Source organism: Coregonus lavaretus, assembly GCF_964263955.1.
Source record: "Coregonus lavaretus genome assembly, chromosome: 1".
Lineage (NCBI taxonomy): Eukaryota > Metazoa > Chordata > Actinopteri > Salmoniformes > Salmonidae > Coregonus > Coregonus lavaretus.
Window position 1 is genome coordinate 20,026,169 of NC_139988.1, and position 23,056 is coordinate 20,049,224.

General features: G+C 41.3%; 1 protein-coding gene across 1 annotated transcript in view; it reads right to left on the reverse strand.

Annotated features, from left to right (window-relative positions):
• Positions 1-340: 340 nt before the first annotated feature.
• LOC311116144 (sphingomyelin synthase-related protein 1-like) overlaps positions 341-23,056 on the reverse strand; it is a 37,694-nt gene continuing 14,978 nt past the window's right edge. Inside the window, exons 7-15 of the mRNA XM_084157383.1 lie at positions 15,476-15,510; positions 9,102-9,173; positions 3,533-3,582; positions 3,268-3,420; positions 3,127-3,179; positions 2,555-2,782; positions 2,151-2,301; positions 1,440-1,497; positions 341-1,345 (exon numbers count right to left, since the gene is read on the reverse strand). Coding sequence (XP_084013509.1) covers positions 1,254-1,345; positions 1,440-1,497; positions 2,151-2,301; positions 2,555-2,782; positions 3,127-3,179; positions 3,268-3,420; positions 3,533-3,582; positions 9,102-9,173; positions 15,476-15,510 — 892 coding nt within the window. The 3' untranslated portion in view covers positions 341-1,253. The remainder of the gene's footprint in view (positions 1,346-1,439; positions 1,498-2,150; positions 2,302-2,554; positions 2,783-3,126; positions 3,180-3,267; positions 3,421-3,532; positions 3,583-9,101; positions 9,174-15,475; positions 15,511-23,056) is intronic.

Consider the following 23,056-nt stretch of genomic DNA (forward strand, 5'->3'; position numbering starts at 1 on the left):
AATTAGTGAGCTTTTCATTATAATAATCAGATGGTACTTGCCATCTTTTTGGTACAAGTACTGACTTTTCAATTGGTGTTACGCTGCCTTGAATAACTGTCTTGAAACAGTTTAAATGAAAGACCCAAAGTAATAAGGGTAACGTTTACAGTTCTACACATTTTGTACACAGGTGTGTCATATTTTCACTGTATACATGTTTGTTTTAAATGTTCATTATGGTTGAGCTGTACATTCAAATTGTAAAACAAGTGACTTGTTGGCTTGTATATTTTCATTTTGTCCAACTGTATGAAGAGGCTATGTGCCATAATATATGAAGGAAGAAAGGACTGACTTGTTAAAATACTTTATTGTAAAGGTAGACACACAAGTGGACTTGGTTTCTGATCAATGTCCCAGTCATATCATTTATACACAGCTATGGGAAGGGGAGGTGGAAGATAGTCTTTCCTAATCACACCCAGAAAATTCCATTTGGCATTGTTGTGCAAATGTACATTACCACGTTCAACTAGGAAGCAGGTTAGTTCATCAAGATAGTACGGGTCTGCTAATGACCGCACAGAGTGGGTAAGCAATAAGCATAGTTAACAAATCCTCAAGAATATTAGCTAAATAGATCACCCAATAGAATAGATTGAGGTTTAAGGTCTCTAGAGTAGATGATAAGCATTGTGAGTAGGAGCCGTCCTGACAACAGGCAAAGCGTTGCTAACCGAACGCTACTATATGTGCAAATGAAACAGGGAAAGATGGGATATAAATAATATATGTAAAAAGGTATAATATAATTTGCTAGTGTGCTAGTTTAGAATTGACACAATAATGACATAATATAACATATTATTATACATATTTAAATCAAAGAATATATCTTCATATAACCCTCCTCGGACTGTCCAATCCAATGAGCCAAATCAATAAAGCAAAACGCTCTCTTTGAGAAGGATGTATTTCACTAGTGGTACAGCACAGTATAGAAACAAACACATGACTTGATAAATAGCAGACCTAGTAGGACTAGGCTACAAACCATATGAAAGGAAATAACAGTGGCTGATGGGTTGGGGATCCATCTAACTGAGGGTACTGAGGGCTATGTTGTTGTTGCTTTAGATTAGATTCATCCCTTTCCTTTGAGACATCCCTTAAAATGGTGGTTGGGCTGGAAATACATAAGGCCAAATTCTTCTGCGATTCCCTCAATTCAAATAAATACGACGACTTCACTAGACAGGATAGCTAGATACTTATGCCTCCAGCTCCAGTCCCAGTCCCAGTTTGTGGCCACCGGCATTGATGCTTTTTCCGTCGACCAGTGCAGACAGGACGAGTTTCATACCTGCAGAACAGGAAAAATAAATAACTTCGCTATAACAGCCCACTTTGGAGATGGTTGGCAGTGCTTTTGCAAAGTAGTCAGAGCCAGTTCTTACCTGGCCGCAGTGTCTGGGTATAGCCAACTCCCACCAAGCTGGCATTGTTAACTTTAGCCTGGAAAATATAGCAACAAACACACACAATTAAAGACATCCTCCAGAACTTTGGCGACCACTATTTCTTTTTTGGGGTCTAGATGTGTCAATGTTCATACATGCATAATCTATGAGCAGAATTACTGTTTTACCTCAATTAGCCACGTAGCTATGCTATGCAATTTTCCTTACATTTTGCTCTGTGGGCCAGCCCCCTAGCAATTCTAGTTCAACCAATAAGCTTCAGCCCCTCACCATATGAGTGACAGCTAGCAAGATGCACATGATGCACCCACAGCAGACCAAGAGAGAGAGCAATGCTGTGGTGCACATATCTGCACATATGTGACGTAGTACGTAGTTTTCAGGGACCACTTTTGGCTTGTGAGTGCTACTTTCAGAACTACTGGCTAAAAAGTATAAAGAAGTACCGGATAATCCCTTTAACAACGGAGTACAAAGGGTTATAAGATCATTATTGGCACTGAATAACAGAAACATCAACAAAAAAAACATCAAAAACTACAGTTACTTCCTAAAATACCTATTCCCATCTAATAAACGACTAATCTCACAGAACCAGAGTCTCTGAATATTGAATACTAAATACAGCCTTAAAGTCTGGCATAAAAAACGTACAAACAACAAGAGAAGCAAAAGAGCAGCACTCACAGATATTGAGGTACTGGAGTCCAGCTGGTACTTGGCAGCGATGCCAAAGCGGGTGCTGTTGCTGCCTGCTGTCCAGGCCAGGTTCACAGCAGTCTCCAGCTGGTCATTTACCTTCTGGTAGATGGACCCTCCAAACTCTGTGCCATCATTACTGGGATATAGGAAATAAGCAGACGTACATTATGTTATCCTTGTCTGATGAACAGCTCTTTTTGTTTGATAACTCAATTAAAGATGAACTGAAACGCTCAAATCAACCTACAACTTATCAAAATCAACTTTCAGTTAATCTTTAATTACAAATAAGACTCCACTTTCTAACCATGGTAGAAACATTCACACTTATCACTTTAGTGCCGAGACATATAGTAAGTCCTCCAAAATACAATCGATATGAAGCTTACACATTGGTGTGCAGCTGGAAATCTCCTGTCTTATAGCCAACAGCGAAGTTGCTCTGGGTCATTTTGGACTTGGCCGTGTCGAAGGCCATCTGATAGCCAGCCAGCCATCCCTCGTATCCGGCCACCGCTGCCCCGTGGATGGCCGGGCCGGCAAAGTCAAAGTCTACATCCACACCCAGGTTGACGTATTCACGCTTATAGGCAGTCTTCACCTTCCCACTCTTCTTGCTGTTAGAGAGAAAAATAAGTATAGAGAGGGAGAAAAAGAGGATGAATAAACATCTATAAAAATAAATATCTCCGTTGTTACATTTTAGTCATTTAGCAGACGCTCTTATCCAGAGCGACTTACAGTTAGTGAGTGCATACATTTTTCATACTGGCCCCTCGTGGGAAACGAACCCACAACCCTGGCATTGCAAGCGCCATGCTCTACCAACTGAGCTACATAGGGCTGGTGGATTCTGCAGTGCCGAACATGTACAATAAATGTTTTAGACTCCAGGGTCTCAAAAGACTGGTGAGAAACATTCAGTTATGCTTGAAAACTAAAAAAAAGCCACAAACATTACCCAGAATTTGGTGAGAATTGGGTGTCGAACGTAAGTTTCAGTCCTTTGGTGATCTATGGAAGAAAAAAATACTAAATACAACCAAATAGAAAGCTCACAAATCACTTGGACACTTCAGTTAGACTGGTTTCTCCCCTCTACCTGGTCTTCAACGGTGATCTCAGTCCCCAGAGTGTTGTCTGTTGTCCACTTCTCTGTAAACGTCAGGCCGTATTCACCCCATTTGTACTTAGTCTCCAAGTTCCCGTTGACTTTGCTGGTGTCAGTGTTGGAGGAGCCCGAGGTTTTGAATTCCTAAAGAACAATTACGACAGGATTAGTTAGGAGTTGTAGGCTAGCCTATCCTTTGTTATGCAAGATAATAATGCACAGTAATTCCCTGGCAGGCTTGAATAGCCAAACTCACCACTCCACTTGAAGACTTGGTCTTGACATCAAGTTTCACCAATCCAAAACCTAATGAAGAACAAATCATAGCATTCAGACCACCACATGTTCCTTTGTATGGTAAGGTTCCTTTGCATTTCAGTATTTGACAAATGGACCACTACAATACTGATAATAATGGCGCCGGAGGAGATGGCTGCCGTTTTACGGCCCCCTAACCGACCTCGACTAACCTGTGCCCCTGCACATTGACTCTGTACCGGTACCCCCTGTATATAGCCTCCCTACTGTTATTTATTTTACTGCTGCCCTTTAATTATTTGTTATTTTTTACTTATCTATTTCTTTACTTAACACTTATTTTTCTTAAAACTGCATTGTTGGTTAAGGGCTTGTAAGTAAGCATTTCACTGTAAGGTCTACTACACCTGTTGTACTCGGCCCATGTGGCAAATAAAATGTGATTTGATTTGATCCATATGGCCCAATTGTGACATGGCTTAAACAAATTGAATGTCTGGTTGTCATCATCGTGTTTCCTTCCTGTAATATGTCCTGTCAGTGTGAAATATGTTCTGTGGATGGATGTAAACATTCCCTTAAAAAGGCAAGTTGCAAGTCCTTCAAAATATTTTTGATATACCTTGTGTAGGGGTACCAAAAGACAACCATGTTTTTACATATCTCTAAAGGACTCCCATATATGAAATGGATGGTTGTGTAAAGATATTTTACTGCAAAAGTGGTTAAATTGATAGATATTGTGGAGGGGGAAGGGATGGGGGGTACATAAGCTCATGTAACCCAATATTGCGAAAATGTGGAATACGAGTGGTCAAGTGTCTGCCCTTTATACACAAACAAACCGCGTTAGGATATATTAAAGCATTTCGGAAATAAATACCTGTAAACACAGATACAACAGGCGGAAATATCAACTGTGAATATTTATGATGAATGTTAACTTCACTCTTTGGTAGCTGTTCAATAGAGAACTTTCCAAGGCATACTTGCTCTCATTCAGTGCTGTATGGTCCTGCCTGACCAAAAAAATAAATACACACAGTAAAATGTTTCTTGATGATGTGGCTATTGTAATCAGCTCTAAGGAAAACACCCTAAACTCAAAAAGTGCAGAATAATGCAGTGTTTTCCATTAGCGCCGGCTGTTTGCTAATAAGCCGGTTACAGACTCATTTTCAGCCGGCTACTTTTTCCACTTCATATTAACTAGGCTACTTTTCATTTAAATATTTTCAATTCGCTAGTCCGTCGAGCCCTCTCCCACTAGAATGAATTATATGCACCTTCTAGAGATCTATTGATAGGATAGGTGCAAATAGTCTGGGTAGCCATTTGATTAGCTGTTCAGGAGTCTTATGGCTTGGGGATAGAAGCTGTTAAGAAGCCTTTTGGACCTAGACATGGCGCTCCGGTACCGCTTGCCTTGCGGTAGCAGAGAGAACTGTCTATGACTAGGGTGGCTGGAGTCTTTGACAATTTTTAGGGCCTTCCTCTGACACCACCTGGTATAGAGGTCCTGGATGGCAGGAAGCTTGGCCCCAGTGATGTACTGGGCTGTACGCAATACCCCCTGTAGTGCCATGCGGTCAAAGGCCGAGCAGTTGCCATACCAGGCAGTGATGCAACCAGTCAGGATGCTCTCAATGGTGCAGCTGTAGAACTACTTGTATTTGTGAGAGGTATTGACATGTTGAATGCACCGAGCTGTCTGTTTGAACTACTGGCACACAGCTTGGACACCCATGCATACCCCACAAGACATGCCACCAGAGGTCTCTTCACAGTTCCCAAGTCCAGAACAGACTTTGGGAGGCGCACAGTACTACATAGAGCTATGACTACATGGAACTCTATTCCACATCAAATAACTCATGCAAGCAGTAAAATTAGATTTTTAAAAACAGATAAAAATACACCTTATGTAACAGCGGGGCCTGTGAAGCAACACAAACATAGGCACAGACACATGCATACAAACACACGATAACATACGTACACACAGATTTTGTGTTGTAGATATGTGGTAGTAAAGTAGGGGCCTGAGGGCACACACTTAATATGTTGTGAAATCTGTTGTGAATGTATTGTTTTTTTAAATGTACAACTACCTTAATTTTGCTGGAGCCCAGGAAGAGAAGCTGCTGCCATAATAAACACACGTACAAATATAGCCACATACATAATACTTTGCACATTCCCTTATTCTGTCAGTGGTGTACTAACGAAACTCAGCTTTACCTATTGCTGTTTAGGTCTTTGATGGACATGGGAATCAGGGAGTGCTTATACCTTTTCAGCTTACATTTAGGGACCCTTTAGTGTCTGCCTGATACTCAGAGTGAAGTACATGGGAGGGACCAGAATTTTTTTTCTGTGCTGGTGTGGTAACGGTCAGTTCAGAAATAGTCTGCAGAGAAGGATGTTGCCTCACACCCGTTACATTCATGGCAGTTTGTATCAGGCAGGTCTTCAGTTGGACTGATAAATTGCCAAACCAGACTGTGATGCCATATCTCAGGATGCTCTATTACCACATGGAAGTACAGGAGCATTATTTTCTGGTCAACTCCAAAAACCCTGAGTCTACGTAGGAAATAGAGGCGTGTGCTATGTCGGCATTGTGGACAACCACAGGCACGTGGTCGCAGACAGAGTTGGGGTCAAACACCATCTCCTCAGTTTTCTTTACATTGAGGATGAGGTGGTGTTCATCACACCACTTGACAAACCTTTGAATCTCAGACCTGTATACACAGTCGTAGCTTGTCATGTCTGGTTGCATCGAGGGTGGGAAATTAACTTTGTCCACCAGTTACTGTGGCATGTAGATGAACAAAACAAATCTACCAGCCATTCAAATGTTAACAGCCAAAATAACAAATAACAGATGAGCATGCTTTGTAATGTTTCTAAAACAAGAAATGTATTACTAGTAAGAAGTAATGTGGTATATTGCTCAATTCAATTTTGTTTGTGACCTGAGTCTTTTAACTGAGTGTGCAAAACATTAGGAACACCTTCCTAATATTGAGTTGCACCCCCTTTTGCCATCAGAACAGCCTTAATTCATTGGGGACTCTACAAGGTGTCGAAAGCATTCCACAGGGATGCTGGCCAATGTACCCTCAACATTTTTTGGGCATTGAGCAAATTTCAGGCCTGCTGAGGGCAAACTTGAACGTTGTGAAAATTCTGTGCAACTTCCAGCGCGTGTTTACTGTGAACACTGAGGCTGTACCCGCTTTAAGTTACAGTTTCAGTCAGTGGTCAAGTAGGCTACTGTGGCTATTTGATCATAATGTAGGCCTACCAGAGTGGCCTACCATCAAAAACAATGGAGAAAATGCATCCCATAACATGGAAATAGCTGTCATTCAGCCTCCTGTAGCAGCCAATGTGTGGTGTTCAAAGTAGGCCTACATTCCATGAGAAATATATATATATATATTTTAAATAAAATAAACTGCCAATGTGGCTGGTGAAAAATACAAATAACACCCGCCAAATGCTGGTAGAGTTTGGCATTGGCGGGTATTATTTTCCCACCCTGGTTGCATTCTCTATAAGGTCACCAAGTCAACATATACAGTAGCTTCAAAAAGTATTCACACCACTTGACTTTTTCCACATGTTGTTGTGTTACAGCCTGAATTCAAAATGGATTAAATTGAGATGTATTGTCACTGGCTTACACACAGTACCCCAGAATGTCAAAGTGGAATTATGTTTTTTAATTTGTACTAATTAATATACTGATCAAAAATATAAAAAACACAACAATTTAAAATGTTTTACTGAGTTACAGTTCATGAGGAAATCAGTCAATTTAAATAAATTAGGCCCTAATCTATGGATTTCACATGACTGGGAACACAGATATGCATATGTTGGTCACAGATACCAATACATCTATACACACACAACCAGTCAAAAGTTTTAGAACACCTACTCTTTCAAGGGTTTTTCTTAATTTTTACTATTTTCTACATTGTAGAATAATAGTGAAGACATCAAAACTCTGAAATAACATATGGAATCACGTAGTAACCAAAAACAGTGTTAAACAAATTAAAATATATTTTAGATTCTTCAAATAGCCACCATTTGCCTTGATGACAGCTTTGCACACACTTGGTATTCTCTTTACCTCATAAAGTTGGTTGTCACCTGGAATGCTTTTCCAACAGTCTTGAAGGAGTTCTCACATATTCTCATCCATCTACTGTGTGTAGATGGATGAGAAAGGGTTATGAATACTTTCAGAAGGCACTGTAATGCAACTCCAGGGCAGACAGCCAGGATTGTCGACATGTTTGTCTGGAAGAACCAATGTGCCAGCTCAACCCGAACAGGATGACAGTGTTCATCACAAATGCAGTGAGCCAGCGGAAGGTCATGTTGGATTCAGGCAGGCATATTGGACTAGCAATGAATCAAAGCTTACTTTAAATAATAAGGAGGTAACTTAAGAGCCCAATCCTGGAGGCGCAAGTTCTACCACAGTGGGGGCCAATTGCAGAGCTAGGGAGAGGGTGTCAGAGTGCAGGGTTGGATTCTCTTTCCTTACGGTTGCTCATGACTTGGAATGCTTGGGGTTGCCATGCCAAACAGTCTGTTGCTTTTTTCTATATCCAGACAAAGGTGTTTGAATTGGATTGGATTCCTAACATAGTTGAAGTACACAAAAATAGTCTTCAGTACAGGTCATAAGTGCAGTACACAAATCTGAAAAATGTATCATTTAAAAACGTGTACATAATGTATTTGGGTGATTAAAGCATCATTTAGTGGTATTGTGGCAGTCATATTGGAGTTTGAGTCAAATCTAGGAGGGCCCCTAACGTAATTGCAAGAGTAAGGGCTGAACATATAAAATTATTTTATTTTTTATGACAGTTTTATGTGTCTGAGCCCACTTGCCTTAGAGCCGATTACAATAACTACATTTTTTTTTAAACATGTGTAACTGTATGCATTTTTGTCAGGCAGTACCATACAGCAGTGAATGAGAACAACTTTGGAAAGTTCTCTATTGAACAGCTAACGTTACCAAAAAGCGAAGTTTACATTAATCATAAATATTCATAGTTGATATTTTCCGCTTATTGCATCTGCGTGTTTATATTTCCAAAATGCTTTAAAATATCCTAATGCTGTTTGTATGTGTACAGTATAAAGGGCAGATAATTGACTATTTGTACCCCCCCCCCCCCTCCCTCTCTCCAGCCAGGCATTTTCAGCACTGTGAGAGTTATGGGGGTGTCACAATATCTATACATTTAACCACTTTTGCAGTAAAATACTTTTACTCAACCATCCATTTCATATATGGGAGACCTTAGAGATATGGAAAACATGGTTGTGCTTTGTTATACCTCGGGTAGGTACCTCAAAAACAAAAGCCCTTTTTGAGGAATGGCCACTAGCCTATTAGGGCGTAAGAGAGGCCAAAGCAAAGTGATGGTTCATGTCCAAGCTGTCACAAGTACCCCTGTTACATAAATGTAAATGTTTGTCACTCTTGTCATTTCTACAGGGGTAAACCAACCAGTTAAGACATTTACCATATCCTTTGTTGAAGATGTCCTTTGCAGATTTGCCAAGGTCACCATATGATGGAGGTACAGCCATTATACCTGTGACAAGAAAAATGGAAGATGAGAAATCTAGCTATCGTAGTACTACTGACTGAGTTCAGCATGTAGCCTATAGAGAAATAATAATGGTGTATTTTTGTAGGCACCAACTCCGCCACGGTTCTTTGGACAAAGCCTATGGGAAAATGAACGCCATTTATGTAGTTTTTTTTTGAAAAACTCAGAAAATAAGGTATGTGGTAAACACAGGCTTAGGAGATCTTATATGTTTTGTTCTATGAGAATCTTCATCAGCTAACATCACTTTGTGAATTCTTAAGCATTTATGTAATTCATAAAGGTCATGTTAACTGAATGATACTAGCCTATCTACTAGAACAAAATATATAAGATCTCCAGCCTGTGTTAAGCGCAGACCTTGCCTATAAACCTCAGCGGTACCGGAGCACCAAGTCTAGGTCCAAAAGGCTTCTCAACAGCTTCTACCCCCAAGCCATAAGACTCCTAAACAGCTAATCATGGCTACCCAGACTATTTGCACTGCCCCCCCACCCCCTCTTTTTACGCTGCTGCTACTCTTAATTATTTATGCATAGTCACTTTAACTCTACCCACATGTACATATTACCTCAACTACCTCGACTAACCGGTGCCCCCGCACATTGACTCGGCACTGGTACCCCCCTGTATATAGCCTCCCTACTGTTATTATATTTTACCTCTGCTCTTTTCTTCTCAATACTTTTTTGTTGTTGTTTTATTTTACTTTTTTATTAAAAAATAAATGCATTGTTGGTTAAGGGCTGTAAGTAAGCATTTCACAGTAATGTCTGCACCTGTTGTATTCGGCGCATGTGGCAAATAAAATTTGATTTGAACTTTGAATTGTATTGAATTCTATGTCTGGCAGAAATTAGCGTTTGAGTCTGGAAAGTTTCCTCGCACGACCTCTACAAGCTAGAATGTTGAATAAAAGTATATTTTAAAGTACTTTACCGGTTGTCCATGCAGTTGGTCCTTTTGGGGGGTAGTAATGTGGGACAATATATCCACAGGAAAGTATAATTACATCAACTTTTCAAAGTGCTGGTAGTGCTTTATAATTTCTATCACCTGAACCATGAGCAGAACCATGTAAACACGTGCAAGAGCTGGGCAGGTATGCATGAGTCTGTGTATGTATTTGTATCTTGTGTGCATGCTTCAGGTGATAGAAATGTGAACACACTACCTGCGCTTTGAAAAGTTGACGTAATCTTGCTTTCTTGTGGATATATTGTCTCACATTCCTACCATCAAAATGCACTGACAACCGGTAATGTACCTTAAAATATCATTTTATTCAACATTCTGGCTTGTAGAGGTTGTGAGAGGAAACTTAACTGATTCAAAACACTCATTTCTGCCCAACATAGAATTCAATGTAATTCAACATCGAGTTTCCAAGCAACAGCAAGCCTTATTTTCAGCGTTTATCCCAAAACCCTATTCTTTCCCCATAGGCATTGCTGAAGCAACCAGAGGTAACTCATTTACGAGTTTTAGGACTACAACCTGGCGAGCTCTATTACAGCGAGTGTATGACAACGATGGTATTACCACAAAGGGATAATCCTAACATGCATAATGTTTGCTTGTTCATCACTGATTGACTAGTGGCAGTATAATCCACCACCCAGTAACTGATCAGATAATAGGGAATTTATGGATCATCTCCGCATAGGACTGTGCAAACATTTGAAGGGATATAGCCAGGCCTACAACCACATCTACACGGGTGAATATTTGAAGAACATGGTTATCTGCAATCAGCATCCATCTTGACATCGATATTAGCACTCCAAAGCCTCTGCCATGTCTCAAGTTGTTTGCCTAGATCGTTTCAATGACTGACAGTGGCGGCTTGTTCAATGAAAGTCAAGCTAGCTAGCTAACTAACTAGTAGGGTTAGCAAATAGCTAGCTATCACATCACAGACAGGGATTTGCTCACAGCAATCGGTTCTTTGAACTTGAAGCAAAGCATGGTTAGCTAGCTAATGTCACAATTTTGAATACAAATTTAATCTTTTTTTTAATTTTTACATTTACAATTATGTCAACGACCATGACTTGTCTGACTTTATTGACAAAGGACCAAACGTTAGCTAGCTGGCTACACATTTCTCTTCGCTGGATCCTTGCTGGCCATGTCCCCGTCTTGACTTTAGCTATAATGGCTAGCTCGCTAACGTTAGCACTCAAAGACACCTAACGTTAGCTAGCAAAAAAAGGTTTGACATTTAGGCCTAACGTTACTTAGCTACGGTAGCTAAATTTTGCAGGAATATTATAACTTCACCTCAGTTGGTTTGACTTGTTTTCAGGCTGTTTCTGACACCGCGTCGCGATACAGTCGTGTCCAGCTGGAGGGCGATGAAGGAGAAACACATAGAGATAGATAGAGGTCTCTAGTAGAGACGGAAGATGAAGCGAGACATTCCACTCCCTCAAATTATCTGTTTCAATGTAAGTCAATCAACTAAGTAGACCAGGGACCAGACCCAGCTGCTATTGCATTGGTGTCTATGGGAGAGCCACCCCCTCCTTAAGTAGACAGGAACTGATATCTTTTTTCAATGGTAAACAGAACTGTCTTAATTTATCCACCATCTTGGACTCTAGTGCCCAAGAACCCGTTTTATCATGGGCAGCGCCATTGAGGACTTTCACCATTTTTAAGTAGTCAACTGGGTGGGACTTCATCTGGGTTAAGGAAGGATCACATACTTCCATCCAGGTCATCAGGAGGGATCAGCCAATGAATTATACTTGTGAGCAATCATTCCATAACTGCAGGTGGCAGTAAATCACCAACCTTGACTTTTATACCTGTTCAAACACACTCCAGGTGGCAGTATGCACCCTTTCAGTTTGTTTGCCAACTCATATAAGTAGTAGAAGAAGAAAATTGACTACTTCAAAATGGAGATGGCCTCAATGGCGCTGCCAAAGACAGTACAGTATGAAGATAGGCTAAAACTGCTTCTCCAATAGAAATCCCTGCTCACACTTGTAGGCAATGTAGCGTCGGGTCTAATGGTCGTCTCGTGCAGAAATGCGCATGTGCAGACCGTCAAATCAAAGGCACTCTTTCGATATAAAGTTGTTTTTGACATAAATGAAAATGTGTCAGTTTGTCACTTTCACGAGGTTGGAGTAATAACATGTTCATCCACTTAAGACATTGTCTAAAATCTAGGTTGTGCCTTTAGATTTCGAGAAAATTAACAACTAAGGAAGAATTTCTCACTTCTCTCATTTACTTCTCAAACCACAAACCCCGGCCTGGTCTGTTTCGCAACCGTTCACGGAAGTCTCACGATGTTGCGCCTCCGTATCTAGAAACTCAGTGGCATACTCTCACAGACGCCATATAGGACACATACAATGTTGCGTCCTCTAACTATCTTCATGGAGAAACACCAACAGCAAAACAACCCCTCATGACCCTGTAAATGTAGCTGCTCGTTTCTTTGCCTGTCTAAAACAAAGTAGAATGACTGAATTATGAGTTAATTTGAGTATTTATAAGTCCATATTTGAGTAGCAAGTTAATACAAGACTGAAACACTTAAAAATGAATGTATTTATTAACTTAATACAATTGTCATCATAAATAATATATCTGGCAACTGGAAGCAGTCTTTATCCTCACCATAGCAACCATGGTGCTTGGCGTAATAAGTAGCCAAGCCATATATATACACTGCTCAAAAAAATAAAGGGAACACTTAAACAACACAATGTAACTCCAAGTCAATCACACTTCTGTGAAATCAAACTGTCCACATAGGAAGCAACTCTGATTGACAATAAATTTCACATGCTGTTGTGCAAATGGAATAGACAGCAGGTGGAAATTATAGGCAAGTAGCAAGACACCCCCAATAAAGGACTGGTTTTGCAGGTGTTGACCACAGACCACTTCTCAGTTCCTATGCTTCCTGGCTGATGTTTTGGTCACTTTTGAATGCTGGCGGTGCTTTCACTCTAGTGGTAGCATGAGACGGAGTATACAACCCACAAAAGTGGCTCAGGTAGTGCAGCTCATCCAGGATGGCACATCAATGCGAGCTGTGGCAAGAAGGTTTGCTGTGTCTGTCAGCGTAGTGTCCAGAGCATGGAGGCGCTACCAGGAGACAGGCCAGTACATCAGGAGACGTGGAGGAGGCCATAGGAGGGCAACAACCCAGCAGCAGGACTGCTACCTCCGCCTTTGTGCAAGGAGGAGCAGGAGGAGCACTGCCAGAGCCCTGCAAAATGACCTCCAGCAGGCCACAAATGTGCATGTGTCTGCTCAAACGGTCAGAAACAGACTCCATGAGGGTGGTATGAGGGCCCGACGTCCACAGGTGGGGATTGTGCTTACAGCCCAACACCGTGCAGGACGTTTGGCATTTGCCAGAGATCACCAAGATTGGCAAATTCGCCACTGGCACCCTGTGCTCTTCACAGATGAAAGCAGGTTCACACTGAGCACGTGACAGACGTGACAGAGTCTGGAGACGCCGTGGAGAACGTTCTGCTGCCTGCAACATCCTCCAGCATGACCGGTTTGGCGGTGGGTCAGTCATGGTGTGGGGTGGCATTTATTTGGGGGGCCGCACAGCCCTCCATGTGCTCGCCAGAGGTAGCCTGACTGCCATTAGGTACCGAGATGAGATCCTCAGACCCCTTGTGAGACCATATGCTGGTGCGGTTGGCCCTGGGTTCCTCCTAATGCAAGACAATGCTAGACCTCATGTGGCTGGAGTGTGTCAGCAGTTCCTGCAAGAGGAAGGCATTGATGCTATGGACTGGCCCGCCCGTTCCCCAGACCTGAATCCAATTGAGCACATCTGGGACATCATGTCTCGCTCCATCCACCAACCAGTGGCGGTTTTACACGGAGGCCGGGGGAGGCCCGTGCCTCCCTGGAAATGTCCCTGGCCACCCCTGTGGCCCCCCCGTGCTGACCAAATAAAAAATTATGAATTTATAACTATTTTACACGCGAGCGCCAAAAGCGGAACTAATGCAACGCCGTACACGGCAACGTTCTACACGGGTAAATTAGAGTGGCGCACCCAAAAACTGTATCCTGCCATCTGCCTGCCTGCCACGTGTGGTGCTGCTTCGGTGAATGAGAGCTCAGCAACTACTATTTGCGAGAGGAGCTACGATTTGCAGGAGTCGAAGGTAAGAAAAGATTTAATATCATAAGTGACTTGTTGTTCTTGCACATAGCCTACATGTTCCTTTTGTTCCTCACACATAAATCAAATCAAGTTTTTAAATGTCTGGTCTCGATTTGTTTAGAAATGTAATCATATCTAAGCAAACTCATCGAAGCAGAAGCAAATATCCAAATGTTAGTAGGCTATCCTTGCTAGGTCTACACAATGTTGTGATGTTAACCACGTAACTTCATCCGTCTTGGCTGTTGCATCGCGATAACAAATACATTTTTAGTAAAGTAATCAACAGGTTATCTGCCAGTGTTAAGTAGGGAGGGATGGTTAGGTAACAAAATGTAATGCATGCCCCTACGTTTTTTCTTCTTCTAATAGTTATCATGAAACGAGGAAGGGACATAAAGTCATTTTTTGCCCCAGCAAACAAAAAAGTGAGAGAAACAAATCGAGGTTTTGAGAAAGTTGAGGAAGAGGGAGAGCCAGCATGTGATGAAAGTGAGGGGTCTGACAAAGAGAGGGAAATTCCAGAGGGTGAGGAGGATGAAGAAGAGGGTGAGGAGGATGAAGAAGAGGGTGAGGAGAATGAAGAAGAGGGCGAGGAGAATGAAGAAGAGGGTGAGAAGCATGAAGAAGAAAGCATACAGGGACAGAGAGATGAACAGCCAGAGGGACAGCAAGTGGATCCATGTGGATCAAGTACTGCACCATCAGGTTTGTGATGAGGAAGGTTCTTACTATTTGCAAAGCAATGCAATTACAATGTAATGGTAGGCCTGCTGGGTGTCCTTAAAATGCTGCTTTCTACATTTACATTTACATTTTAGTCATTTAGCAGACGCTCTTATCCAGAGCGACTTACAGGAGCAATTAGGGTTAAGTGCCTTGCTCAAGGGCACATTAACGTCATTTAGCAGACGCTCTTAGCCAGAGCGACTCACAAATTGGTGCGTTCACCCTATAGCCAGTGGGATAACCACTTTACAATTTGGCTCTGTTTTTTTTTTAAAGTAAATACTTTGCCTACATTTTGAAATACATGCAGATATACAGTAAATAAATGTTGTAGTTGTGCCCTATGTTTACTGTCCATCTTCTTCAGATATCAGCAAGTCTAAGTATGACGTACCAGTACAGCCGAACTTGAAGATATTCCCAACCACACTGATGGGGGACAGAAGACGAAGCTTCAGACCAAACTGGTACACTACTCATCCATGGCTTGAGTATTCTGTAATGACGGACTCTACATGTTGCTATGCATGTAGACATTTTAGCACACCAAATGCCCCAGACACCGTTTTTGTTTCAACACCTGGTTTTACAAACTGGAAAAAGGCAACTATGAGAAATGCAGGGTTTTCACTACATGCAAAGTCTGAACGACACAAGTGTGCAATGATCGCATGGAGGGATTATCAAAGAGCTGTTAGAACTGACGCAACACTAACAGATCTCCTTGACAAAGAACACACTAAACAAGTACAAGAAAATCAGGCATACATTAAAACAGTTGGGGAAGTGCTGTTGCTTACAGCTACACAAAACATAGCACAAAGAGGACATGATGAATCTGAAGGGTCCACTAACAAAGGAAACTTTAGGGAAATTCTTAACACAGTTGCTAACCACGACCAACTTGTTAAGAGAAGATTAACTTCCATTCACAATGCAAAGTACACAAGCAAGATCATCCAGAATGAGGTTTTGGGTTGTTTGGCAGAAATGGTTCGGTCTGAAATCATAGAAGAAGTGAAGAAAAGTGTGGTTTTTAGCGTCATGGCAGATGAAACAAAGGATATTTAAAAAAAAGAACAGATGTCCTTCACACTCAGGTACTATTACAATGGGGCCATTAAGGAGAGTTTTCTCCATTTTGAATCTGCAGAGAGGTTAGATGCAGCAGGGCTTACTGGAAAAATAGTACACTTACTGGAACGTTATGGCCTGGACTACAAAAATAACCTCGTAGGCCAAGCGTACGATGGCGCTGCCGTTATGAGCGGTAAGCATTCAGGGGTTCAGGCAAGGATCAAAGAACAGGCTAAATGTGCCTTCTACGTCCATTGTAGTGCTCATTGTCTGAATTTAGTGTTAGTTGATGTAGTCAAAAGTGTCCCAGAAACGGAGGAGTTTTTTTCTTTGTTACAGAGTCTTTATATGTTTACTTCTTCCTCATATGTGCACCCAAAATGGCTGTCTCTCCAAAGAGAAATGTATGGCAGAACCAGAGAGCTGCAACGTTTAAGCGACACACGTTGGTCATGCCGATTTCTAGCCCTACGTAATATCATGGACACTCTACCTGCCCTTAAACGACTACTGCAAGAGATTGCTCAAGAACGTCATGGTGAAAGAACTGTTGAGGCCCGAGGTCTTCTTGCTCAAATTGACCTAGAATTTGTTGTGCATCTTGTTACTCTGCGTAAGTTGTTTGGGGAGACAAAGCTATTGTCTGACATGTTACAGTCACAAACTGTTGATCTGTCAAGTGCTGTTGACTTAGTAAATGCTTTAGTCCTGACATTGAAAGACCCCAGGCAGGAGTCTTTCTTTGATGAGTTGTGGGATGAAGCATTGAATATTTGTGAGCAGTGTGATTCTGCAACAAGGTCAGTGGCGAAACGTCAGAAAATGCTGAGCTCTAGACTCAGTGGCTACTGCACGCTAAGCACTGTTGGTCAGAGGGAGGTAGAACGTGACAAAGATATGTTTCTCACATCATTTTTCTATCCTGTAATTGACAGCATGCTCAATGAGTTGAACAGACGTTTCTCCAATACAAACTGTGAGCTCATGAGAAGCATACAGTCTCTCAGTCCCCAGAGTGATACCTTTTTAAAGGAGAGCAATGTTTTTTCATTTGGCCGTTTGTATAATGCAGACATTGATGATTTAGGGCATGAGCTCCATCAATTTAAGAGAGTTTTGGACAGAAAAATACAGAGTGGTGAAGTCAAAAAGCCATGCAGTACAGTTGAGCTGGTTTGTTTTATTGAGCCATACAGGGAAGTTTTCTTTGAGCTCTTTAGACTGTGCAAGATTGCTGTAACCCTTCCTGTAAGCTCAGCCTCTTGCGAACGCAGTTTCTCCACACTGAAACTGATAAAAACCTTCCTGCGGTCCACCACTAGTGATGAGCGACTCAGTGATCTTGGTGTCCTGAGCATAGAGTCCAGAAGGGCCAAGGCTCTGGATCTTGATGTATTTGTGGACCGTTTTGCCAGACAGCACAACCGCCGTATCCTGTTGCTGTAGTGTATCTATATGATATATACGCTAGTAGCGTATGAGTGCCGCTGTGAGGAAAAAGAGATATAATGAACAATAAAACAACAAGCTTGAGCTTCTTAAGACACGGTGGGTTTATCTGTTCTCAATACCACCGGTAAAATGAATGGAGTTAGTCTGGTGTCCACATGAAGTTACGTGTGTAGACAAAGAGTCTGGTGTCCATATGAAGTTACATGTGTAGACAGAGACAGTCTGGTGTCCATATGAAGTTACATGTGTAGACAGAGACAGTCTGGTGCCCATATGAAGTTAAATGTGTAAACAAAGACAGTCTGGTGTCCATATGAAGTTACATGTGTAGACAGAGACAGTCTGGTGCCCATATGAAGTTAAATGTGTAAACAAAGACAGTCTGGTGTCCATATGAAGTTACATGTGTAGACAAAGAGTCTGGTGTCCATATGAAGTTACATGTGTAAACAGAGACGGTCTGGGGTCCATATGAAGTTAGATGTGTAGACAAAGACAGTCTGGTGTCCACATGAAGTTACATGTGTCTACTTAGATGAACCCACCGTGTCTTAAGAAGCTGAAGCTTGTTTTATTTTTCATTTTACATCATCTATCTTTTTTTCCTCACAGTACCAGTAGTTCCACACACTACTAGAGTGTATGTATGTTTGTATGTATGTATATATATCCCACCAATCCTCTCTCAAGAGGTTTTCAAAAAGGGGCAAACTCATGTCTCAAGACCTGCTTCTGTTGGTTCCCCTCTCCTGCCTGTAACTTTCCATCCACATCCCCAAAGTTTTGTGGCCCATTATGACATCACTCCATTAAGTGATTGCTGCATGTACTGCTCTAAGGAAACACTTCTCTCTCTCTCTCTCGCTCTCTCTCTCTCTCTCTCTCGATAGATAGAGTTTATGATTTTATTCTTTTGAATTATCTCTGCCAAACATCTATGTACTACAAATCTTCAAGCTCCACAGATGTTTTATGGCATCCACTAAACCTCTTTAGATATTTGTAAATTATACAGTGTGATACCTTTCAACGAAAGTTTATTTTATTTTTTACCAACTATGATTTTTCCTTTTGAAAACAAGCAAAGCAAGAAAAAAAAGAAACAAAATCACTCCAATCATTGCACACTTGTGTCGTTCAGACTTTGCAGGTCCAGCTTTGACATGATGATCTAACTAACACTAATATTGTAACTAATATTGTAACTGAAATATGTATGATCCTATGATGAGCGATTGCTTACTTCCCTTTCACTCTTAAAAAATTACTGAAAAAAAATGTGTATAAAAAGGTATATGTAGTATATGTTTGTTTAGTGAGCATTCATGCTGTCATTTTTTCCTAATGTGAACTATGGTGGAAATGTGCTGTCCTAAATGGACTTGCCCATATATGTTGTAAAGCCTTTTTTTGTACACCTGCTCATCAACTGACAGTGAAGTACACAGACACACACACACACACACACAGACACCTGTAATATTCTTGTTTTCATGTTGTTGCTGATATCCATCAGTGTTGTTCATATTGCTACATTGTGTTGACATGATTGTTGCTTTTAAACGAATGTTAACTTAATGTTTATTGTCTGCATCCTATTGGACTACTGGATGTTAATGTGTAACACGTTTCCCTGTTTATGTGCTTTAGCAATACTGTATGTCAATATGGTCATGCTAGTAAAGCCTCTTTGAATTGAATTTCTTTTCTGATTTGGTTTATTTTACCTAAATGGATACAGGGTAGTGTGTTTTGTTTATAAATCACTCAGAAAGTTTTCTTTCTTAAAACAAAATGTGGAATCAACTGTCCACAGTAGTGGGGCTTCCATAAATAGGAAATGGCACATTGTTGTACCCTTTGTTGTATCCTGGAGTTTTGTTCACATTGAATATGAACCCTGTATTTGTACCCTGTACTTTTTTTTTTTTTTTTTTTTTCATTTTTATGGCACTATCTCTCTTGCATCTGCACTCTTGTACAAAATACGTGTTATAATAAATGTCATATGATTTTAAAGTAAAATAAAGTTTATAATCTTTGAATATCATGTGTTGCCAGTTTTTTTTATGTGTGCCCCCCTGATTAAACACTGGCCCCTCCTTGGCCCCCCTTGTAAAATGTGTCTAGAACCGCCACTGCCACCAACGCCACGTTGCACCACAGACTGTCCAGGAGTTGGCGGATGCTTTAGTCCAGGTCTGGGAGGAGATCCCTCAGGAGACCATCCACCACCTCATCAGGAGCATGCCCAGGCGTTGTAGGGAGGTCATACAGGCACGTGGAGGCCACACACACTACTGAGCCTCATTTTGACTTGTTTTAAGGACATTACATCAAAGTTGGATCAGCCTGTAGTGTGGTTTTCCACTTTAATTTTGAGGGTGACTCCAAATCCAGACCTCCATGGGTTGATCAATTTGATTTCCATTGATCATTTTTGTGTGATTTTGTTGTCAGCACATTCAACTATGTAAAGAAAAAAGTATTTAATAAGATTATTTCATTCATTCAGATCTAGGATGTGTTATTTTAGTGTTCCCTTTATTTTTTTGAGCAGTGTATATATTTAAGACCCGTTTCCATTGGCACTTTAAAGTGAACCTAGGTTGTGCTGGCTGAAATTGTGTTTCCACTGCCTCCAGAAATGTAAAATGATGCCATGTTGATAGGTAGCCAATATGTGACTGCAGCTGCCTTGATTGATTGAATTTATTTGACAATTTGTAAAATACATACATAAGGGGGCTCCGGCCGGTGACGCCTCTGCATTCAATTTAATAAAATAATCAAGGATAACACAATAAAGCTTATTTCCATTGTGGTCCTAATGTTGCTAGCTAGCAAGACGTTGAAGAATTTAATTCACCCTTACCATGCTGTAACTAACGTTACCCCATACTCCTGCCAGTGCCAGCCAGACTCGGAGCCATTTATATAGATCGCTGACGTTAGCTACCTAGCTAAACGGTTAGCGTAGTCGCTAGCATAGCATACTAACTAGCTAGCTTAATTCCTACCTTGCTCGCCATGGTATCTGCTATTAGCTAGCTAACCAAGCAAACCAGACAAAGTTTTATATGATGTAGCTAGCTTTCAATACGACCTGGCCAGCTACAATTCCTGCTAGCTCACGTTAGCTAGCTAGCTTGTTTCAACTCTGATTTGCTAGCATTCGAGGGCTGACTTTTCATAAAAGTTTGTGTAGTGCAAAAATTAATGAAGGATCCAGCTACGGTGGTAATTCGTGTCATGTCTCAGTACTGCTTGTCCATGTGCTAGCTAACAGCAACAAGCCCAGACGAGCTGGCACCAGCTGTGAAACTGGGCTGCGGTGGCCCGGGTTTCCCTCGACCCAGCAGGAATTTGAGAATTCCATTGAGCCAGCTAGAATTTGGCCCTAAATGTAAGTGCCAGTGGAAGCGGGGATTTAGTTTGGCCAACTTTTAGAATTTTGAATATTGTTCTAGTTCTAGACATTCAGAATATAATAGTTTTTTAATATTCATCGTGTAACGTTAATGTGGAATTAACATGGCTGCCATAGAATGTTGAAGGGGTTAAAGTGTAATGTAAATGCATCATAATGCAGAAAACGCATTGGCCCAACTCTCTAAATACATATAGCTAGTTGTCTGCAAGTAACACTTTTTGTAACCTTAATTTCAATTAGGAGTCCCACTGAGTCCAAGGTGTCTTTTGCAAGGGAACCCTGCATCTTACATGATAGGTCTATATTAAACATTTAATAATATATAAATACCCATTTAAATATATTAAATAATATTAAAGTATTTCTGGTATAGCAGTCAGCTTTTCTCTGTACAGTTAGTTTCAGGAGGTTTGTATTTTGTTTACAGCTGGATTACTATAACTGGGGTAAGAAACACTTCAAGAAACCTGAACTAACTTTAGATATCTAGCGAAACTAGCAGCATTGTGCAAGGCAAGGAATTAGAGTAGACCTGAGATCACAAATAAAAAATATTTTGCTGAGAATGACAACTGTGCTAGCTAGCTAGCTTGATGAGTGTGGTTGGAGAACTCTTCTGGTGGTCAAAACAGAAACAGGTGTTCTAGCTAACTGAACAATACACACAGTGTTACACTGAATCAGCACTTTGACCTTCAGAGACGTGAGAGCACTTGAGATCTAATGAGATCAGGCTGAACACACCAGTGTTGCCAACTCCTCAGTAAGGAAAGTAGCTATTGGCTGTCCTAAAAGTAGCTAAATGACGTCATCATAATTTGCATAATTGGCCATGTGCATGTAATTGTGATGGACGCTGTAGGAGAGAGGAATAATGTCGTGGGAGAGACAAAAAGTGAGTAAAAAGCTGCACGATGACTGGGCCGCCTTTTGTGCTACAGGGTGGGGCCCACAGCAACACCCGCTGTGGCAGCACCCGCTGTGGCAGCACCCGCTGCTCGTTGAAAAGAGTAAGAACAATACGTGCTTTCACGTCAGTGTCTCCAATAACACCAGAAAAAGTCACTAGATTTGTCGCTAGTCGCTTTTTTGAAAATGTGTCGCTAGAGGGGTCTGAATACTCGCTAAATATAGCGACAAAGTCGCTAAGTTGGCAACACTGGAACACACATGCTTTTTTCCCCTAGCAGAGACCTGACATGTAAACTCAGAAACGTTAGTAGGTTGAATCCATGCTTAGACTCTGGACCTGTCACAGTAGGAACCATGACCATCAACTGGGAGGGATTTCCAAAATGTAAACTGCTCAGAATAGCTCTGAGCGAATTCCCATAATCTGCTTTAATCCACTGCACTCGACTATCTCGTGCAGATGATGTGTCACCATGGCCTCTAATCGTGTAGCTAACTGAATTACATCCTTACACACACACACAGGGCTCCGGTGTGACTTTTCACTAAGTACAGTTCTAGGATCAGCTTCCCCTCCCCAACACTAACCTTAACCATTAGTGGGGAAATGCTTAACTGATCCAAGATCAGCATCTAGGGGCAATTTCACCCTACTCTAACTCACAAACCGTTCTATATTGAAGAATCACATCAAGACGACAGACCCTTGACTTCAACTATTTGTTAGAAATTGCGTAATTCAAATCTGGTATTGGAATAAGAGAAAACATAATCAAGAGATATTCAATCCAAGCTAAATTTATTATATGCAAAATGTATGTATGATAAGTATGAAGGTTCGTATATGGGCTCACTGAAATACCACGCAGGGCAGACAGAGATCTAAACCATTGTTTACAGGTTCTTTCTCAAATACTCTGACAGAGAGTTCCCACCTCTTCTGTTGGCCAATCAGAGTAAAGGACTGAGTGTGGTTTAGACTTTACTCAGCCAATCCGTTGGCGCACGGGTTAGTCCCAAACCCTTGGCGCTCCACCCCTTGGCGCTCCACCGTTCCCAGGCATAAGTTGCTATCATAATAACCTGTAGAGTCAGCACCCA